The 22,125-nt window shown below is 36.2% G+C and overlaps 3 protein-coding genes across 19 annotated transcripts in view; 2 read left to right on the top strand and 1 right to left on the bottom strand.

Moving 5' to 3' along the window:
• The window catches only part of LOC126877080 (venom serine protease Bi-VSP-like), a 79,001-nt gene extending 73,688 nt beyond the window's left edge, over positions 1 to 5,313 (top strand). For all 3 annotated transcript variants that reach the window (XM_050639918.1, XM_050639917.1, XM_050639916.1), the window contains exon 2: positions 4,870 to 5,313. In XM_050639918.1, coding sequence (XP_050495875.1) covers positions 4,870 to 5,025 — 156 coding nt within the window. In that variant the 3' untranslated portion in view covers positions 5,026 to 5,313. The remainder of the gene's footprint in view (positions 1 to 4,869) is intronic.
• The window catches only part of LOC126877076 (omega-amidase NIT2-A-like), a 182,752-nt gene that overhangs the window by 78,945 nt on the left and 81,682 nt on the right, over positions 1 to 22,125 (bottom strand). For 3 of the 13 annotated variants that reach the window (XM_050639895.1, XM_050639894.1, XM_050639893.1), the window contains exons 2-3: positions 787 to 971; positions 224 to 392 (exon numbers count right to left, since the gene is read on the bottom strand). The exons of 5 other annotated variants lie outside the window; for them this stretch is intronic. In XM_050639895.1, the coding sequence (XP_050495852.1) occupies positions 224 to 392; positions 787 to 870 (253 nt within the window). In that variant the 5' untranslated portion in view covers positions 871 to 971. Of the gene's footprint in view, positions 1 to 223; positions 393 to 786; positions 972 to 5,619; positions 5,940 to 22,125 lie in introns of those variants that run through there. 5 more of the 13 variants (XR_007694737.1, XM_050639892.1, XM_050639908.1 and 2 more) reach the window with 5 other exon arrangements.
• LOC126877079 (venom serine protease Bi-VSP-like) overlaps positions 2,312 to 22,125 on the top strand; it is a 99,786-nt gene continuing 79,972 nt past the window's right edge. For all 3 annotated transcript variants that reach the window (XM_050639912.1, XM_050639913.1, XM_050639914.1), the window contains exons 1-3: positions 2,312 to 2,446; positions 3,864 to 4,061; positions 4,234 to 4,315. In XM_050639912.1, coding sequence (XP_050495869.1) covers positions 2,344 to 2,446; positions 3,864 to 4,061; positions 4,234 to 4,280 — 348 coding nt within the window. In that variant the 5' untranslated portion in view covers positions 2,312 to 2,343 and the 3' untranslated portion in view covers positions 4,281 to 4,315. The remainder of the gene's footprint in view (positions 2,447 to 3,863; positions 4,062 to 4,233; positions 4,316 to 22,125) is intronic.

Below are 22,125 nucleotides of genomic sequence, written 5' to 3' on the forward strand. Positions count from 1 at the left end.
TAGTTGCACGGTTCACATTCCATCATTTCTGAATTTGCGAGGACAGTCCTCTTATTGTGCTTTTAATTCTTTTAGTTGTTTCATTTTCAGAAAATATACTGGTTTTTTAAATTAAGCTTCTTTTTATACAGAGTTACAGATTATATTAATTTTATATAGAATATATTTAAGAAAGATATTTAATTTTTTGCTAGTTAAGTATTGATCGATTAAGTTACTGTACCTTTGTTCCGATAAATGCGTGCCATTTCCTCGAATCTAATATCACAGCAAATGCCAATACCTATTTTGCAGCCCTTCACATCGAACGTCGTTAGGGAGTTACCAGGACTGAGTGAATCACTCTCTCGAAAAGTAATCTTATTAGGAATGTCGATGTCGAATAGATGTACCTAATAACATAAAAATGTGGTCGCTAATTCTATTGCTGCAACTTTTGTAATTTAATATCAAAGTTACCAACTCCTAAACTTTAATTATTTTTTATTTAATAACTGACAGCGTTTTTATCACTTTCTTTTATTAAAAAATCTTATCATTTAATAATGTTTAAAAAGGAGAAAAAATAAGTATAATAATATTTTAAGTATGTGAAAAATTTATATTACACATTACAACAAAAATGGGCGTTTCCCGTATCATAACGTTATCTATAAACCGTAAATTATAGAATTGGTTATAGTATACGTATGTACATATGTATATTCCTAAATTATTCCTAGATAGAGTCACTTTCTTCACCCCAATATTTTCAAATTCAAAGCCATAAAGGAATATATTACTTACCTTTCGGTGTTTTGCTGTCAAAGTTCCATCGGGACCCCAAATAGTACAGGTATCGTACAATTTATCGCCCTCTATTTCAGGCATCGTACCACCAACTACATAGATATTGTTTTCTTTAGCTGCGTTCGATGAAGCAACGCTCGTTTCATCATCAGGAATACTCTCGGCGTATTTTGGAAAGTACTCTGCATTGCAATATTTCAATTAATGAAAAATAACTGTCTTTTGTTCCAACCATAAATTAAATTGAAATGTTTGTCAGTTTTTTATTTTTTAAATTATTAAAATAACTAAGTTTTATATTTCGACTTAATTAAATATGCAATTACTTAGCTAATAGTATATATAATAAATTGTTTCTACAGGTTCAAAATGAAAAATGAATATTTAGAAATATTTAATTACGACAATGCTATTTGTGTTAGCATCAGTGGCTTGTTACTCAACGACTTTGCTAGTACTTTTTCAAACATAAAATTAGTTTTCAATTAACACTTATACTAGAGGCGGAATTATAAATGCAAAATAATTGATAATACTAATTTATAAGTACCTAATTATTAGTATCTTAAAAAATATATTTATACAAAAATCACGATAATCATGAAAATGGGGAAATCCTATATTCTCGAATCAATTCACAATTTATTTTGTATATTAATTAGATTCCGCGCTCATCAGTACGTACTCACTGGCGACATCGAGAAAATGTATCGGCAATTCCTCGTACGACCAGAGGATCGGAAATATCAAAGGATATTATGGCGCAGCGCGAGTGGAGAAACAGAAACATATGAGCTTAACACCGTAATACTCTTATCATAGAAATAGAAGCAGTCCTCAATTCCCGCCCGCTAACTCCTATCTCCACCGATCCAAATGATCTCCTAGCCCTCACTCCCGGACATTTCCTCATTGGCGATTCATTAATGTGCTTACGTGATCGAGATTTCAGAGACATTCCATCGAACCGACTCTCCAAATGGCAGCATATCCAACAGCTTAAACAACATTTTTGGAACCGCTGGCATAAGGAGTATTTGAACGAGCTAACCAACCGCAATAAATGGAGCAAGGGTGGACACAGCATCCAAAAGGGCACAATCGTCATCCTCAGAGAGGACAACGTTCCCTCCATGCATTGGCCTCTGGGCCGAGTTATCAAGGTTCAACCAGGCGCCGATGGTGTCATCCGGACAGCTACAGTTCAGACGGCAAAGAGCATTTTGGATCGGGGCGTCAAAAGGCTTGTCCCACTGCCAATTCAACCCGATCTCGAGAAACCCGAACAACTAGCCACCGAGACGAAATAAGATGGGAACTTCAACCACACCTCGCTAGTTTGATCGGTACCCTCTCAACGGGGGGAGAATGTTACGCCATGCGGCTTACAATAGGTCATATTCTTAACTATCGATCGCGGCACTATAATGTCGCAGACGGATCGTCGCGTCTGCCCGGCAAACAAACATTGTAGTGGCAAGCGCATGGTTCATTAAGCAGGGCGACTTCCAGAAACGTCGACTCGTGGCCCGTATTTTACCTCGCAGTAAAAGAATGTGGCGTGATCCGAACGTAGTGGGGGTCGCCTTCCAGAAAAAACGAAAAAAATCGAAAGGCGTTCAGAACTTTTCGAGAAGTCGAACCGTCAACACATGTGGTATGTCGCGCATTACTTATCAACCAAAACGCAGTTACATTTTTTTTGTTCCATTTATATCTTTCTAGTTAATAAGTTGTTGAAATAAACATTAATTTATTTGTGTTAATTCTGTGGAATTTCATTGAACTACCCTTATTATCATAATCGAAATAAGGGGATCGATCAGTTCGTGGCGTCGATTATTTAATCGTAATGGGAACTTACAACTCTCGTTGCCGTGCTATCTCGCGATCGCGTCTCTCCGCGAACGGTCGAAACAAAATGATTCACTAAAAACTGTCCTGAATTCCTAAGAATTTATTTACCGAAAAACTGACAAAGTGTTTATTTAAAAAATGAGGTTGAAGGTAGTCCTTTTCTTTCATTTCATTCATTTTCATTTTCTTTCTTAAGTATGGCTAACACAATATCTAATCAATTAAAATTTTATATTTTCACGTGAAAAGTTTCTTTAGATAATTATTATCAACATGATGACTCACTCTTACGGATTAATACGTGTCTGTAGGGCAATCCGGTGGACTTGATCGGCTTTTTACTTCGAAAGTTGAGTAATCGGTGTCGCTTTCTTACGCATCTTTGAACTGTATAAATGTTTTAAAATTGTTTGATCCAGAATGTACCACACCGGACAATCAAGAAGGCAGGTGCCTTGACTACAGAAAATGTAAACCTCTGCAAGAAATATGGCAGATACAGTACCGTACAGCCACCGATTTTTATAGACGATCAGTGTGCAGATACCAGGGCAATGTTACGATCGTTTGCTGTCCGAACGATCCAAACAAAGAGAAGAGAGAAATTTTAATAAAAACTGTGTATAAGTATAAGGCTTTGCGACCACCATACTGTGGTTTTAGCAACGTCTCTCATACCAGGGTGGTCGATGGTAAACCAGCTGAACTTGGTACGTTTTATGTCTTTCTTTCCGATTAATAATAAGCCATTTACTGCAAAGAATGAACTTTAAAGGCATTAAACAGCACATCAATGTACATTTCAATTAGACTAAATAATAATACTATGATTTTATCGGTAGTAACTTTACTTATTAACTTGAATTATTTCTTTCTTTTACTTCATGTTAGGAAGAGTATCTTTTTGCTTGAAATAAAAAATTGATATAGGAGTAATAATATGGATAGAGATCAAAAACTGTTAGGGCAGAAATTACACGTTTGAACTTTATAGTTCAGTATAGTTCAAATAGAAATTATATAGAATTATTTAATAATTTGTATTCCACTGGAATAAAAATTTAATTTCTGTCTTTATCAAATCTCTATTTCAGAGTATTTGTACGTATGTACTTATCGTCTGCTGTATGATCGAATATCGAATAGGTAATAATCGTTGTTACCCGTTATGTGAGAAAAAATTATGTATATTCACAACTATGACTATTGCATTTTAGGCGCTTGGCCATGGATCGCTGCATTAGGTTTTCGTAATCCCCGAAACCCAGACAAACCACTATGGAAGTGCGGAGGTTCCCTGATATCGGCTAGGCATGTTTTGACCGCAGCACATTGTGCACATATGGATGGAATAGAAAACATACACAATCATAATATTGTCATTCTTAGATTGGTGGAGGAGGTGCCATTTTCGAGTAAGTCCTCAAATATATATATATATATATATATGCTATTGAGTATTACTGAAGTATCATATCCTGAAATTTCTTACTGTACACATATATTGTGTCATAAAGCGTGTATAATTCTTTCTCATACTTTTGGTCATTCGTTTCCTGCATTTTCATTTATTTTTTTATTTTTCAGGGTACGTATATCCCATTTGTACGAAAGAGCAACTTCGTCGGCTATAACCCCCTTGTTGCTGGATCGGGAGCATTAAGATATAGTAAGTGATATCAATTTTATAATAAAATTAAATAGTTCCAGTCTTAAATATCTTTCTTATTTTCTTCGTAGGACGACCACGACGTAATGCATTAATGGAAGTACAAATGCCAGTGATTAAGAACGCTGAATGCAAAATAGCTTATTCCAAATTTCCTAATGCACCTGATATCACTGATGGTATAATATGCGCCGAACATGCTCAGGGTGGAGAGGATTCTTGTACGGTAATTAAGTTACAGAGTTACTACAAACTATACGGTATCTGAAGACACGTCGATTCGAATTAACATCAAATCGACGTCTTAAACATTAAAAATAATAGATAAACACAATTTAATAGTTTTGCCCACTTCTCACACCTCGTTATGGTATTTAATCTAATTTCCTTCTAATCTTAGTTTTGCTCAAAATACATATAACATGTACGTTATAAATTGGAGTATTTCAATACACAAATCAATAGAAGATTATTACTGTATATAAGTATAATTTCAATACAATTCGATCGATATATTTCAGTATCTTTGATTAAAAATTTAACGATCCTTTCAGGCTGACCGCGGCGGACCACTGCTGATACAACATGAATTAACCTCGTATTTAATAGGTATTGTGTCTTATGCTTATAAGTGCGGCACAGCTGGTTATCCCAGCGTTTACACTAGGGTCACATCGTACCTTGACTTCATTCTCCAAGCGATGCAATAATATGATATTACTGTTCCATAAATATCATTGTGTAAAAAACGTAAAGTTGGATTTTCTTATTGTGGAGATAAGAAACAGCTCAAATTTACATTGTTTTGTACGTTACAAATTATAGGCTTAAAATGTACGAAATGTAACTTTGAAACGACACTAATTTTTTACGCACGATAAACCTCCACGACTTAGGTATGTAAAGATGATAAACGTGTATTAATTCTATTAATTTGGTAATAATAAACCAACTTTCTGAGAAGTTCTGTAAATTTCGTTTCTGTTGTATCAAGAGAATAATGGAATATTCCACTTAGATCGTATACTTCTTGTACGTACGTACAAAATTTTCCGGCTAATCTAAAACACTTCATAAGATAGAGAGCTTCTGGAAATTCGGACACAGAGAGTGCATAAAATACAAGATAAGTCTCGTGTCTTTCAAAATTATTTTTTATTCGCTAAAAACGTCCTGTGTACTCATGCAATCACATGCAACCTCGAAACTTCACTTATTTTTTATCACTTTCCAATTCAATACACAGTTTCAGCATTTTTGACTATATGTAAGAGAAATTTCCATTCAGCCAAAGGTGTACTTACAGATTATAGATTCCTATACGACTCTCAGTAAAAATTTATCCGCACTCCAGATAGTTAAAACTTCTGTCGACCGTATTGATCCATCTGCACTCTTCGTATGACGTCAATATCTGTTCAGTGCTGCTGCGCAGGTTTCTTTGTGTTACGTCAATTCGTTTGTGACCGTTGCGCGAGTAATGGCGCTTTGCAATGGTGATTTGCAGGAAAACAGTGCAGGATGCTGTGATTCGTTTCTTGTGGTCGGAGGTTATGTTTGATGCCTATATTTATCAAAGATTTAATGCACATTATGGAGAAAGTGTTTTGTCACGAAGTGTGTTTGAATGGGCACAAAAGTTCAAAGAAGATCGCACGAGTGTTATGAAAAAACAGCTGGACGCCCGTCCACATCCACGATGACAACATTGAACGTGCTCATGAACTTATGCTCTATGGAATAGACGAGTGACACTGGATAATGTGGCAAATCATTTGCAAATCAGCCACGGCTCTGCTTATGCAATAGTGCACGACAGATTTGGATTTTAAAAAGTTTGTGCGAGATGGATGCCGAAAAAGCTGATGAAAAGGTGAAGACGACGATGCATTCGTGGTTCGCAGCTCAGCCCAAAACATTTTTTAATGAGAAAATACAAAGGTCCTTCGGCAAATGGACAAAGTGTATACAGAAATCGAGTGATTATGTCAAAAAATGATGTATGTCTTTTTTGACAATTGCTTAAAATAAATTCTACACCGACAGAGCGGGTAACTTTTTACTCACCCTCGTAAGACACTTAAATTTCCAATCTATTATGATGAATAAAAGAGCTTATACTATTAAATCTAATTGTATTTTGTTGCATGAGAGTACACGTGTATGTGATGTACATTACCTTTATATCCCCTTGAACGCTTCAATATTGCGCATATATACTATATTTTGTACAGCTTCTATAAAATTTCGTATGTTTGTTTAGGCTGTTAATCTAGAGGCTGGAGTACAAAGAAGTGGCACAATGATGTGGGCTGATGACATTTATAATTATCAAGGAATCACCCCTACATTCGCTCAGGTATATATCGTTGACTATAACGTATTTAACATATATGATTGTTAGAATATTAATAATTAATTTTTAATTCTATCAGAATTTTAATGAAACTGTCCCTTGGGAAGGAAGAACTGATACCTTGATATCACGGTTTGTACATCCTATATATACGACAAATTTTAGAACATTATATAACGAAGAACCAGATCGTCGTGGCCATGTGATGTGAATAAAAGGACTTGAATTTGATGATATTTTTATAATGTTAGATAACATAACTAAGTATCTTCACAGTAAGATAGGATGACATGGTTTACATGATCTTAATGTTGTTCACTCGAGTGATGATATTATAAGGAAAAGCGTAATATCACAGGTAGGATGATTCATAATTTAGAACTACTAACTCATGTATGTATTAAAAATTAAAGAAATATATTAAATTTTATAGGATATTTATGTTTAGTAACCAGTAATTCAGAGATTGGTATTCATGGTTACTATAACGAGGCTGTAGAAACGCACCCTTTCTTCTTTGCAAATGGTCCTGTATTTATGTCTAAGCCGAAACTGGAACCTCTGAATAATTTAGATTTATTCTTGTTATTTTCTAAAATACTTATCTACAGTATACCATAAGGAATGATACCGTATCGCACCTAATCAAGTGCCTTAAGAAACATCAACAGGATATCACAGTAATCCCTTATCGACTGATATGTAAGTAAAAGTTATCTGTCATTGTTATACACAATTATGTGTTAGTGTTATACACAGTTATTTATCATTTTCTATTAATTCAGTTGTAGCCACTACAATATCTATGACACTGGTAGTAATTATAAGAACAATAATGATGTTCTATAAGAGGAAATGATGATTAGGAACAAAAACTTACAGGTAAGTCAAAGTATATGTTATTTGCCATTTGAAAAGAAAGTTACTAACTTGGAATTTTTTGATAAATAATAATTGTGCAAAATATATTGGATTTCAAATTTGTCAAAAATTGATATTTAAGAAGCATTGTAATAATATAACATTAATATTTTGATTTTTCAGAAGATATCATGCGGTGGATGGATAATATGCAAAAAATATTAAGCAGTATATGAATTTTCCTATTGCGTAGAGATAACAAAATGAATTTTAAAAAATGTCGACACGGTAATAAGAAATAGCATCATGACAAAGAATATATAAAGACAGTTTCATTTTTTATAAATAAAAATTTGTTGTTCCAGATTTTGAAATACAGTGAAACGTTTAATTAGTATCTTAATATCTTTAAATAATTATTATTTTAGAATCAATTGTAATTGTATCATACGTACTTTTGAATTCGTGCAAGAACATATGTAATTTTGAAGTAGTTATTATTAGGAAACTGTTAGACGCGAACAGTATGCGAAAAGTTAGTATGCAGTGTAATAATTATCAATCAAAACACAAGAATTAAATTCTTGAGGAAAAAATTTCCGGAATTTCTTATTTACATGATTATAGAGAAATCCATAATAAAAAGGAGCTGCTTTCTAATACTTCGCTTCCTTGTAATGCCTACGTTAACAATAACGAGGTTCGACTTTTTGTTTTTAGAGGGATACTGGAAAATTTGAAAGTACAGTACCATTGGGAAGAAAATCACGATATTGAAAACGATATTTGCAAGTAAATTTCCAAAAAATCTGTTTTCAAATTTTCGCTTTCTATTTCACATTAAAAGAAAGGGAGGGCTGCCTTCTTTTTCTGCAAGACAAAACAAACATTCTGAATCTCGTATCAATGAATGATGTCAATAAGTTATTTTTCTTTTCAGATTGAACAATATTCCAGATTTATTCATAATTTCATACTACGCGAAGAATAGACTTTCATAGGTATATAAAGGAAATATTAAGTATAGGAAAACTCTTTTTCGTTGTAGGTGACATATGCTTCACGGTTGAACACATGTATTTTTGAACACATATAAATGAAAAAGTACTCTTATGGAGAAAAAGAATTGATACCTTCGATTGACATTAGATAATGTATATAAACTTATGAACAATCACTATCACTATCAGTTTGTATTTTAGGTGCACACGCAGATTTGTTGGAGTTCTTATAAAATGTACTTCCTGTACGAACGTTTTATTCTTCCAAATTTTACGATACTATGTCTCATATGATAACTATATGGATTAAACGTAATATAAATGATCCGAAAATAGACTCGAACGACATTAATTGTCTTTCTATTTATACCAATATCGAAAATACAAGTAAAGCTGGAGCAATAGTATGCAAGAATGGACTATTTATTATTTTAAACCAAATCATAGCATATTCAGAATGCACAGTATTATCATGAAACGACGAGTTTTATGTTAATTCCGACCGATTACAATACCTTTCTTTCGTTTACAAGGAACGACGAGACTGGCAGTTGCGTGATTTCCAATGCAAAAGCCGCGATATCTGCACGATAACCTAACCTCAACCGATTTTGTTGTACTATTCTTACGTGGACTTCGTTTGTACCACTTTCGTAACAAAAATAGAATACGTAGAACACAGCATTCCGTTATGCGATATTGTCGATTCCTAACATCCGAAAAATCAGAGATAATTTTTTCCCTACAGTTGTACATTTGTGTGAAAAATTACGAACGTAAAGTTGTTTGGTGCATGCACAGTCCTCCCCTCCGCTGCATTTGCGTGGACATGCTAGAAAGATTCACTTTTCCACGGTGAAACTGTATGTATTATAATTTCATTTTTACAAAGGTCGAACATCCTACTATGCATAAATTTAATATTAATATAAGCAGGTTTCGTGTTAAGTATTACATCTGACGTATAAGCACACGTGTGTACGAGCCTTGGTTTTAAATGTCTTATAGTAGACACCGAAAAGATTATTCAGTTGGATATCTGACTCAACATCAATATTTTACTAGGAGATAACATGTTAAGAACACGTTGGTGGATGGCATGGGAGATGATGAATGAAGACATACTTCTGTGAGATACATAAAATAGTAGTCAGAACGTATTTTGGCGCTTGGGGACAGCAACAGCTTTTTTTTTGTTTTTATTTATTTGTTGAAATTACAATCAATTCTCGCGTTGAGAATTTTCAGTAATTTTTCCGGCGTGGCGCAGTGACATGGCTGTTTATTTACAATAAGTTAATACTTATTATAGATAGGTATAATTTATAAGTATTATAAGTAAGTGCATATGCTTAATTTGGATAATTAAATGAATCTAACGTTTAGGTCTAGCGAGTAGTGCCTCTTCAGCCTGCGAATCTGGTCCGTCGTATCGAGTAGTCCAGTGATTAGGGGGTTTCGGTGTTTCTTGACTCTTTTGCTATATCTGTCGCTATATTTTGCTATTTCCTCTTTGACTGTAGGTATCTTGAGGTCGCGATGGATGGTTTCGTTGGTAACATACCAAGGTGCGTCTATTAAGGCTCTTAGCGCTTTCGATTGGAATCGTTGTAGTATTTCGATGTTGGAGTTACTTGGACAGCAACAGCTGGTGATACTGTCATACACCTCCATTTATAAACTTTCGAAAATCGATGTGACCTTCAAACTTTAGTGTATTCTGTTTCACAGCACAAAATGTTTCCGAAACGTAAGTTTATTGTTACAATAAACTTGACTAGTGGCTCTGAAATACTATCCTTGAAAAAACAATGGGGAAATTGGAGCAAAAAAAAAGAAGGAAATAAACAAAGACCTTGTTGGTTCGTAAAAATAAAATATGCTACAGGAAAAATTTTTTCCAACGGATTGAGATGCGACAAGCTTTAAAAGCTATGATGCGAATCGAGCGTTTGTCTACAAGAGCGCATTTTCGGTGGATATATATGTCGGAATGACATTGGGGATAGGGTTGTCGGTGTTTGAGGAGTCTTCATTGAAGGTAGCCATCGTTGCGGTGTAACGAAGATACGATTTATTGACACAGGTATGAATAACACAGGTTTTGACAATCTACCACGGCGGTGAGACGTCCGCGACACTAGTGACAGTGGTCTCCGGTTCAATAACGAATCCGCGGCCAACGGGATGACAGATGGGCGTTCTCGCTGAATCTAAGTCTGACTCGTAAAAATAATTGCTGAGCGTAAAGACGTTACTCTTTGGTCGACGGGAGCGCGTAAAAGAATGCCCGTCCCGTCCCGACGATGTCACAGAGGAAAACTATAATGGGGTGTGTCTAAGGACACGAGATCATCGGATTCGTCGAGGAAAGCCTTCGTTTAGGAAGTAAGGGAAATTGACGTTGCTGCTAATTGGTCAATCTCCATATCGGTGGTTAGAAAAAGATGTTAGCCGCCCTCGAGGGAAAGTTGCTAGTGGGAGACGCCGCTCGTTGAAAAATATGTCTCCCCTATCTTCCCGTAGTTGGGACAAAGACTGTTTGTCTGTTTGAAGGACTTTAGTTAACTAAACCTTAAGATTTATAACGGGCCCTCCAGCTAGCCGAACATGTACTGCGGAGACGCATCGACATCTGGCAATCATCTTACTCGAAGAATAGGGTCTGCGTGTGGCGAGCCACGGGACAGAAACCGTTGGAATGTTTACTGTCGCGTGTCGCCACGAATATTTCTTTTAAGGAGAGCTATAGAATTACTCCATACCTTTGTTAGGCAAAGCGTTTATCCCTTGACCGCGGCTACGTTGGGCGACAGACTGTCACCTCGAGCCAAAGCTCACCGTCACTAATCTAGAACAATTACAATCGGATTGAATAACTACAATTGTTCAATTACAGCTATAGTAGACTCTAGGTTAGAATGTTGCGGGATTATCTAAAATTCCAAAGGCTCCGGTGTTCTTTCATCTCCGACATATAATTATATAATGACTCATTGAAAACCAGCTTTCATTTTTTGTTGATAGTATGGTAAGAAAATGTGAAGTTCGAACGCTTGTAACGATTGCCTGAGTTGCGTCATCCTTGGTTTTAGGAAAAGATAGGGAAGTCACTGAAGGGTGTCGCGGCTTCGATGTCTTTCGTAGCTGCGACGCGGAGGCCTCTCGGTTGTTCTTTGAACAATCGTCAACGTGGACGAACGTCAAAGCGAAACCACGCGAATTCGGCATTTCCGATAATACGGAACTCTGTAAACGCGACTGCGTTGAATTCGTTCGATTAATTCCTAGCAGTATCTATAAACAGTGAACTTAAGGCCCCATACACAACTGCATACGCTAGGTTGTAAGAAATAATAGCTATATAAGTATGTAGCGGCGCATGAGTTAGAGAACGATGCAAATCGAGAGCGACTCATATTATTGTTTTGCCTCGTGACACTTACACAGTCTTGACGTACATGTAACGTCAACAAATATCTCCAACAGACTCAGGAAACCTGAACAGCCTTGCACACGACACCGACTCCCAAAACAAAGGAATATGAATTCGGCACATAGGCATAAGATAAACGAACATCTAGAAGGGCTGTGTCTTGATCGAGTCTTTCAGTCTTTCGGTAACGGTCAAATCGCACACTTGTAATCCTATTATAAAATAAAGGTACCTCGAACTCTGGTTCAAGAACCCAACATTTTTTTATTATTATTTTCCCATTATTTTTACGTGACATTTTGGCGATCCTGCCAGGATCCATTCGCTTCAGTGTAAACGAAGTTACGATTTCGGTCTACGGACATTATTGAAGATCGAAGGATTCGAACTACTTGTGTTATGAACTTTGCTGTCAATAATTTACCACGGTGGACCAAATTAACGGGGCCACTGTCAGCATAGAACAAATCAACAGAACGAGTTTGACACTCAAACGCATTTGAACGCGCCACAGAGGAAAACACCGCAAGGGAACCTCATTCTACGAACTTACGTATCAAGGTGAGAAAAGTCGGAATTCTTTTAAACAATATAGAACGCGAAAAGTTAGTTTCTCTAGTAACTCTAGCGAAGAGACAATATGAACAAGAAAGACACAAAAGCCGAGACAAGTTTACCCTCTACAAGTGGAGTTCAAAATAAAACGGGAACACTCGATTCCTCTACCAGAGCAATTTTAGACTTAATACAGAGACAGAACGAAGAATTTCGACAACAATTTAACGAAATAAAGAATGCTTTAAAATTAGCGAACGAAGAAAATAGAAAACGCGCTAACGAAATGGAAATATTAAGTAGAAACCTCTCTCGTGTTAAACTACCACAAATAAACGTAAAATCAACTGAATTCGGTTCTATGATGACTGACGATGACGATAATATATCAGTATTAAAACACGATACTAATCCACCTCCACCTATGCCACAAAAGCCACCAACATATGTCCAACCATCCAATTCAACAGCTGGAAACTCTGGAAATCTAAAAGCTGTTTAGTATCTCCGATACTAAACGGAGAAAACGATATAAGTGTAGAAGATTTTATTCGTGAAATAAAAGAAATGAGAATGATGTGTAGCGAACAAACGTTATTATTAAAAATGATCAAAATAGAGAAAATTGTAGGAAAAGCCGCAATGACAATCCGCAATATCCATATTAACGAATTCGAAACTCTGTACGAAGGATTAAGACGTAACGTAGCTACTCAAGCATCAGTAAGAGAACACCAAGATCAGTTAAGAGTGATAAAGCAAGGAATAACCGAAAGCGTGCAAAATTATAACATTAGATTTCGACGTGTTTTCAACAAACTTCAATACAGCATTACCAATGAATATAAAGACGAACTAACTCGATGAGCGATGAACGATCGACTATACATGGTTTCTGTGATTGACTATGTAAGAGGCCTTCGTTCAGAAATAGGACACGTGCTATTGGCTAATCCCCCCCCCCCCCCCAAACATCATCGATGCAGAAAAAAAGGCAATGGACGTGGAAAAATACTTTCGCGAAGACAACGCTCGCAGACGGATGACACGACAAACAACCACTCCACCATCTTATCGTAACCAGACGTCTCGTCCAGTAGGTAACCGCTTCACGATTACAAGTAACATGAATAACAAAACTCCACCCACACAAAACATTCTACCAAGAATGAATAATTTTACAAAGCTTGAAAATCGACCATTAAACGAAAGGCCACAAACGAAATGTTTCAAATGCGATCGATTGGGACACCTTGCCAATCAATGCCAAAATTTTCGAATACCGCCTCAAACAAAAGCCCCTCCAGGAATAAACCACATTCAAGAACAATCAGAATTAACAATGCTACCTCAGGAAGATTATCCACAATACGACTACAATTACCAGGACGACGAGGATTGCGATTTTTCGTTGACTCGGGAGCAGGAATCAACTTGCTTAAACGAGGATGCTACCCAGGAAGGACAATAATACCAGACACATAGAAATTCTCCATGGAACATTCCAAATACGAATCCAATTCCAAAATTAAACTAAATTTATTCAACAAAGAGATAGAATTTTCCTTAGTAGATGATAATTTCCCTATCATAGAAGACGGCATATTAGGCTTACCCGGTTTAAATCAATATCGATTCGAACTCTCCAATAAAACATTAAAATTAGATAATAATACTCTTCTGCTGCAGCAAGAACCACCCCTCGCATCGGGAGAAATCGTTCAAAAAATTGTATACTTCGACGGAAAGCCAACGCCAGTATGCTTTATCAATGGTGGTAAGTTTTCAGTCCAAATTTCTAACATTATTGAAAATATAAACACTGTAGATCAAATCTAAAAATTCAAATCTTTGATTCGACTATCGCACATAGAAAAACCTCTTAGAGAACCTATGTAGTATTTTCGTCTGTACCTACTTAAATTATATTTATCTTATTTTCCTTTAAGCATTCGTGAACGTAGTGGTAATGAACTTCAATGTGTTTAGAATTTTTTGTGAAATTTCCGTACTTTGCTATACTTATCACTCCAGAGTTATCGTCATAAATTTTTACAGGGTTATTGTCTAGATTTACATTGAAGACCTTCATAATTTCTCTAATAGACATTAATTCACTCACCGCTTCCGATAGAGCTACATACTCTGCATACGTCCAGGCTTTTGTCACACACCTTTGTTTTTTAGATTTCCAACCGATTACATTTCCATACAATTTAATTACATATCCAGAAGTAGATTTTCTATCTAAATGATCTCCTGCCCAATCAGCGTCCACATAACAATCTATCGTTTCACACTTTTCATTCCTTTTCTAATGTAACCTTAAATCTTTAATATTAAATATTTCAATATTTCGGTACAAATATTTCAATATTCGCAAAGCATATTTAAAATGTGTCTCGCTACAACAATCTTGAAATCTACTTAAGATAATTCACACTATAACTTATATTGGGTCTGGTATTTGTACTAATATACAGCAATGCGCCAATTAAATTCTTGTATCCAATGTCATTTCTATTTATCTCAGCGTTTTCAATTTTTAAATTTGTTTCCGTTGGTGTACAGTACAATTTGCTGTTTTGTAATTTATATTTGTTCGCTAATGATTCAATGTATTTCGTTTGGCTTAGTTTCATTTCATTTTTTATATAATCATACTCTATATTTATTCCAAAATATTCTTTTACTTCACTTAAATCTTTCATTTTAAATTTATCAGGTAATAGCTTCTTTACATTTTGTATCCTTTTTTTTGTTTTTACTACAGATTAACAAATCGTCTACATATATTAGCAAATAAACAACATTTTCCCCCTCTCCATGAGTATATAGGCACAACTCTATGTTATTCTTCTTAAAATCCAATGTCGTCACATACCTATCAAAACACTCATACCAATCCCTCGGACTTTCTTTTAACCCATAAAGCGCTTTCGATAATTTACAAACTCTATTCGTTCCGTCCGCATATCCCTTTGGTTGATTTACATATACCTCCGAGGTTACTTCACCATTTAAAAAGGCAGTTTCTACATCCATTTGCTCAATTATTACTCCATTTTGACAACAATATGATAGCAATATCTTAAAGGTCTGATTACTCGCCACTGGAGAATATATGTCATCGGCTACGTTTCTTTGTTGAAATCCCCTTACCACTAATCTAGCCTTATACCTGTCCTCTGATTTTTTCGTGTAAACCCATTTTACATCTAATACTTCTTTGCCTTTTACCCTTTCTACCAATTTCCAAGTTTTATTCTTATAGAGACATTCTATTTCCTTATCCATAGCCTGTTTCCAAACTTCACTATTTTCACAACAAATCGCCTCCTCAAATGTGCAAAAGATATCTACTCTACAATAATTTGCGTGAATCTCACTACTGTTTTCCTTTTCTGGATACCTTACTGGAGTTTTCTTATTACGTGTAGATCTCCTAGGAATCTTTACGCTTTCAGAACTATTATCATTTTCATCTTCTCTACTTTCTAACTCTTCCTTATTCATGCTGTCCAATAAATAATTATCTTTACTATCATCGCTAACTGCATCGAATGAATTCTCCTCAAAACCGATACATTTTTTGTCTGTTTCTACGACCTCTACATGTCGCTACTGTTATTTTTACACCTAATAGGACTCTCTAACCTACTTCACTATATCCTAACAGAATTCCCATATCTGCCTTCTTATCCCATTTGGAAACTCTTTTTTGTTCTGGCCTTCTTACAAAAACTTTACTTCCATATAGATGTAGATTTTTAACACTTGGTTTTCTCCCGAAGAATATTTCAAAAGGTGTCTTTCTTTCTATAGTATTCGCTAATATTCGATTTTTCAAGTATGCCGCTGTACAAACTATTTCCGGCCAGTACCTTTTATGTACTTTCGCTTCCGCTAACAAGCAACGCGCCATGTCCATCACTGTTCTATTATACCTTTCCGCTGTCCCGTTTAATTCATGTACGTATGTTGGGCAATTATTTATTCTTATACCTTTATCCCTAGCAAATTTATAAATTCGATTATTTAAATATTCTTTACCATTATCGCATCTTAATATTTTTAACCTCTTGCCCGTTAAATTTTCGGCTTCATTTACGAACTGTACGAAAGAATCAAAGACCTCATCTTTTGATTTTATACAATAGATCCTAGCTATTTTACTATAATCATCGATAAATGAAATGAAATATTTTTCTCCATTGAATCCGGTAGTCTTAAAGGGACCACATACGTCCGTATGAATAATTTCCATTATTTCCCTAGCCTTAGTTCGATTATTTTTGAAAGGTAAGTTATGCATTTTGCTTTCTATACACACCCTACATTTCAAAAGTTCCTTTTCAAATTCATTCGGTATGCCAGTCACTAGCTGCTCTTTACCCAAAATCTCTAAATATTTAAAATTTACGTGTCCTAGCATCCTATGCCATCTTTCCTTTTTACTCATACCACTACGTTCGGCGCTGTTTACTAAGTGCTTCTTCCCTTTCAATATACTTTTTATTCTATATGTCCCATTCTCTTTGAACTGAGCTGTAAGTATATTATCCTCATCTATTACTTTCGCAATATTTCCTTTGGAAATAACCGTATTCTTATCGTCTGCTGGTTTACCTAAACTAATCAAATTTGCGGACATTTCTTTCGCGTAAAATACTTTCCTCATATTTATTTTATTTTGTTTTCCGAATGCTTCAAAATAACTTATAACATTCCCAACTTTTGTCGCTTTTATCGGTCTATTATCGCCTAAATATATATTTACCGGTTCTTTTAGGTCGATAGATTTATCGAAATAATTTATATTATTAATTATGTGATCGGTACAACCGCTATCTAATAGCCACACTATTTCGTTCTTACTTATTTCATTCGTCTCACTGCTGTTTGCTGCGTGCGCCGTTGCTGTCCATATGCCTGCTCTTGAGTTTCCATGCTCGCCCGTGCCGGTTCTTGATTGATGATGAAAGTTTCCACGTCCTCTGCTCGTATTGCCTTTGTTCTCTCTTCCTCTGTTTCGACCAGGTGTTGGCCCATGCCAATAGCCGTTACTGCTTCCCGCTTGGACGCCATTTTGACACTCTCTCGCAAAGTGTCCTAATCTTCCACATCTGAAGCATCCTTCCTTTTTTGCAGAAAAGGCGTTGGTTTGCCTTTCTCCTCGATTGGATTTATTTTTCTTCTCTGCTATCTCTATTTTATTTTTTACATACGCTACCGTTTGATCCTCTTCTTTCAATGCGTCTATTATGTCCGCTATGTAGCTGTATTCTTCGGGTAACGTATTCAGCATGTAATTCAGCTTTTCCCTCTCACTTACTTGTGCGTCCGCACTTTTTAATTCATTTATTAATTTTTCGAAATCGTTAAAGAATGATGCTGAATCACTGTAGTTCTCCAGTCTTATGTTTTCCAATCTCCTTCTGCATACGATCTGCAGTGCCGTCGACTCTTTCAAGTACATTTCATCGAACCTTTTTATTATATCATACGCCGTTTTTCCTTCCCTAACATACTCCAATTGTCTGTTCGATATTGCACTATAAATTATATTTATCGCCTTCAAATCCTTTTTGTCCCAGTCTTCATCGTCTCTTTCGTTCTTCATTCTAGTTGTAACAACCTCGCATTCCTTATATTTGAGAAACATCGTGATTCTTTGCTTCCACATTCCATAATCCTCACCATCGAATATAGGTATCATGATTTCCGATCTCTCCATTTTAATTGATTCTTCTTTTTTTTTCTTTTCTTACTCAAGCGTTCCTACGTGCTCGAAGTATATTTTTTTTCTCTGAAAGTTTTTTTTTCTTTACTGAAAACTCACTCGCAAGATCGTAACCACGCACTAAATATCTTGCAAAACTAGTAACCACGCTCTGCTACCATGTTAAGGAAATTCGAGGATTTGGGAATACAAATAATTGACTATATTTCCCACACAACAGTTATACATCTATATTACTCTCTGAAGAACGTCTTGCACGCACGCTGGTCGCCAACCGACTATCCTAGATTCTTCTAACATCTGGCAACAGTCTTTTGTCTCCACTAAGACCTTGACGCCCTCTAACCCTTACACACACACTCTCATGTACAGTGTAAATGTATCACTTCCCTAACAAATAAGTATGTTATTTCGTTACCACTTATCTCGTTCATCTCGCTGCTGTGTGCTGCGTGCGCTGTTGCCATCCATATGCCTGCTCCTGAGTTGCCATATTCGCTCGTGCCGGCTGCTGATTGACGATGGAAGTTTCCACGCCCCCTGTTCGTATTGCCTTTGTTTCCTCTTCCTCTGCTGCGACCACGTGTTGACCCACGCCGATAACTGTTACTGCTTCCCGCTTGGACGCCATTTTGACACTCTCATGCAAAATATCCCACTCTTCCACATTTGAAGCATCCTTCCTTTTTTGCAGCAAAGGCATTAGTTTTCATTTCTCCTCGATTAGACTTATCTTTCTTTTCCGCTATTTCTATTTTATTCTTCACGCACGCTACCGTTTGTTTCTCTTCTTTCACTGCATCTATTATATCCGCTATGTAGCTATACTCTTCGGGTAACGTATTGTTTTCGCACGTTCGCTGGGAGACGCGATCTCGAAGAAGCGCGCCAACGGGAGTCGTAAATTCCCGTTACGATTTGCTAATCGACGCCGCGAATCGCTCGATCCCTTATTTCGTTTAGGATAATAAGGGTAGTTAAATGAAGGATAACGCTGTTGCTAACAGGTTATTATATATTTTCACAAACCAACAACTTCGGTGTAACACAAAATGAATATTTGTTATGAGATGACTACGAATGAGTGCGACCTGAGTCTCTAGACGGATTATCGCGTATACTGATGGATTTGTCGACTCATTGTATTCGAATTGCTGACCGCTTGACGAGATGCTTGATTGAGACTGACTGATCTTCGGGTGTAAACCCGGTCGAAGGATGTTGACTGTTCGAAGGATGTAAAGTCAGTGATGTTCGGAGACGATGCTGTGGCGGAGGAAAGCTAAGGATGGGTGTGTCTAGCGCACGGGACCATCGGATTTGTTGGTGACGATTTTGACTAAGGGAGTGAGGGAAATAGTCTTCGTTGTTAATTGGTTAAACGAAGGGTCTTAACCGCCCTCGAGAGAAAGTGGTTCGTGGGAGGAAAGTTGCATCATACGTGAGAAAAACCAACTTTCCCTTGTCAAGCCGTAGTAGACAAAGGTCTTTAGAAATGCTTTGGAAACAGACGTTTGTTCAGTTTGAAGGACCTCGACTAGGAAATTCCTAAGATTTATGGAAGATACTTGAGACTATTGAGGGTACGCAGTGAGTATCCGAAGACATCTGGTTGCCATCTTGCCCGCGGTGTGTGGCCTGGGCTAGGTAGAGTTACGCGACGTAACACGTATTTATCATGTAATTCAGCTTTTCCCTCTCACTCACTTTTGCGCCTGCACCTTTTAATTCATTTATTAATTTTTCAAGATCGCTAAAAAACGATGCTGAATCACTGTATTTATCAAGACTTATCTTCTCCAATCTCCTTCTGCACACGATCTAGTGCCGTCGATTCTTTCAAGTACACTTCGTCGAACTTTTTCATTATTTCATACGCTGTTTTTTCTTCCCTAATATATTCTAATTGTCTATTTGAGAAGGCACTGTAAATTATATTTATCGCCTTCAGATCCTTTTTATCCCAGTCTGGATTGTCTGTTTCAGTCTTCACTCTAGTTATAACAATATCACATTCTTTATATCTCAGAAACATTGTTATTCTTTTCTTCCACATACCGTAACCCTCACCATCGAATATCGATAGCATAATTTCCGATCTCTCCATTTTAATTGATTTCCTATTCTTTACTCAAGCGTTCCTACGTGCTTGAAGTATTTTTTCTTTTATTTTATATTCTTTGAACGTTTCTTCCCTTACTAAACTCGCAAGACTAAAAACCACGCACTAAATAGCTTGCAAAACTAGTAACCACGCTCTGCTACCATGTTAAGGTATAGAGAGGATTCGAAAATACAAATAGTTTACTTTATTTCGCACACAACAGCTATACATATATATATTACACTCTGAAGACTTCGATAACCTTCTTGCACGCACGCTTGTTGTCAACCACCTCCTCTAGATTCTCCTAACAGCCTCCAATCGTCTTTTGTCTCTACTGAGACCTGGACGCCCTCTGACGCTTACACACACATTCACGTGTACAGTGTAAATGTATCATCTACGTAACAAGATCATCAACGTAAAATCCTACCGTCCTCCCGAACATCATAAAACCGAAATAAATAAACAGATGACTGAAATGTTAAACAAAGAGATTATAGAACCCTCCGACTCTCCCTATAACTCTCCTGTCTGGGTCGTTCCAAAGAAAATCGACGCATCAGGGAAACAAAAGTGGCGAGTAGTGATTGACTTTAGGAAGTTAAACGAACTAACAGACCAAGACGCGTATCCACTACCTGACATTAACGATATACTATCACAGCTAGGAAATAAGAAATATTTCTCCTCTTTAGACTTATCCTCAGGGTTCCATCAAATACCCATGGACGAGAATTCAAAGAAATACACTACATTTAGCACACCATAAGAACACTTCCACTATAATAGAATGCCATTCGGGCTCAAGAACGCACCTGCTACCTTTCAAAGAATGATGGATACCACGTTAAGAGGTTTGATTAACAATCATTGTTTCGTTTATCTCGATGATATCATTATATTCGGGCAATCGATGGAAGAACATACTAAAAACTTAGTCATTATATTCCAAAGACTCGGGAAAGTAGGTCTAAGAATACAACCAGATAAATGTGAATTCTTAAAGCCCGAATTAGAATATCTAGGACATGTAGTGACAGCAGATGGAGTAAAACCTAACCCTAAAAAGATAGAAGCAGTAAAGAATTTCAAACTACCAAAAAATCCTACAGATGTAAAATCATTCCTTGGGCTAGCTGGATACTATAGAAAATTTATTAGAAACTTCTCTAAAATTGCCAAACCTCAATCTATTTTTAAAGAAGGACATTTAGTATTAATTCATAACGATCATAAAGAACACAAGATAGATACTGAATGGCCAGGGCCATACACCATTGAAAAAGTGAAAAACCCCTTATTATGAAATAATAGTAAATCACTCGATTAGGAAAATACATGGTAACCGTATTAAACCTTACTTTCCAGGACGATCTTCACCTTCTTCATAGTTAGCTAAGCTAAACGTTATACCCCTTAATGGTAGTTCTATATATCAAGAAAAATTAGCTCATGCATACTTATATAGCGAATCCGTAAACGTAATTATAGGTTTAGACATTAAGGATATATATGCAAAACTCAGCGAAATTAAAAGATTTAGACTAATGTTAACAGAACATTTTAAAAGTGAATGCCCGTATTCCAATGAAATGATTACACGCGCTCGCAAAAGAAATTTAGACAATGTAATCATGCATATTAAATTTATGACACACACTTGTTACCGAAGAGGCTCATTGAATTTTGTTGGATCCATTTCTAGAAGTCTATTTGTAACTCTGGATAACGATAATTTAGAATTAATGAAT

This window comes from Bombus huntii, unplaced genomic scaffold (genome assembly GCF_024542735.1).
Source record: "Bombus huntii isolate Logan2020A unplaced genomic scaffold, iyBomHunt1.1 ctg00000115.1, whole genome shotgun sequence".
Taxonomy (NCBI): domain Eukaryota; kingdom Metazoa; phylum Arthropoda; class Insecta; order Hymenoptera; family Apidae; genus Bombus; species Bombus huntii.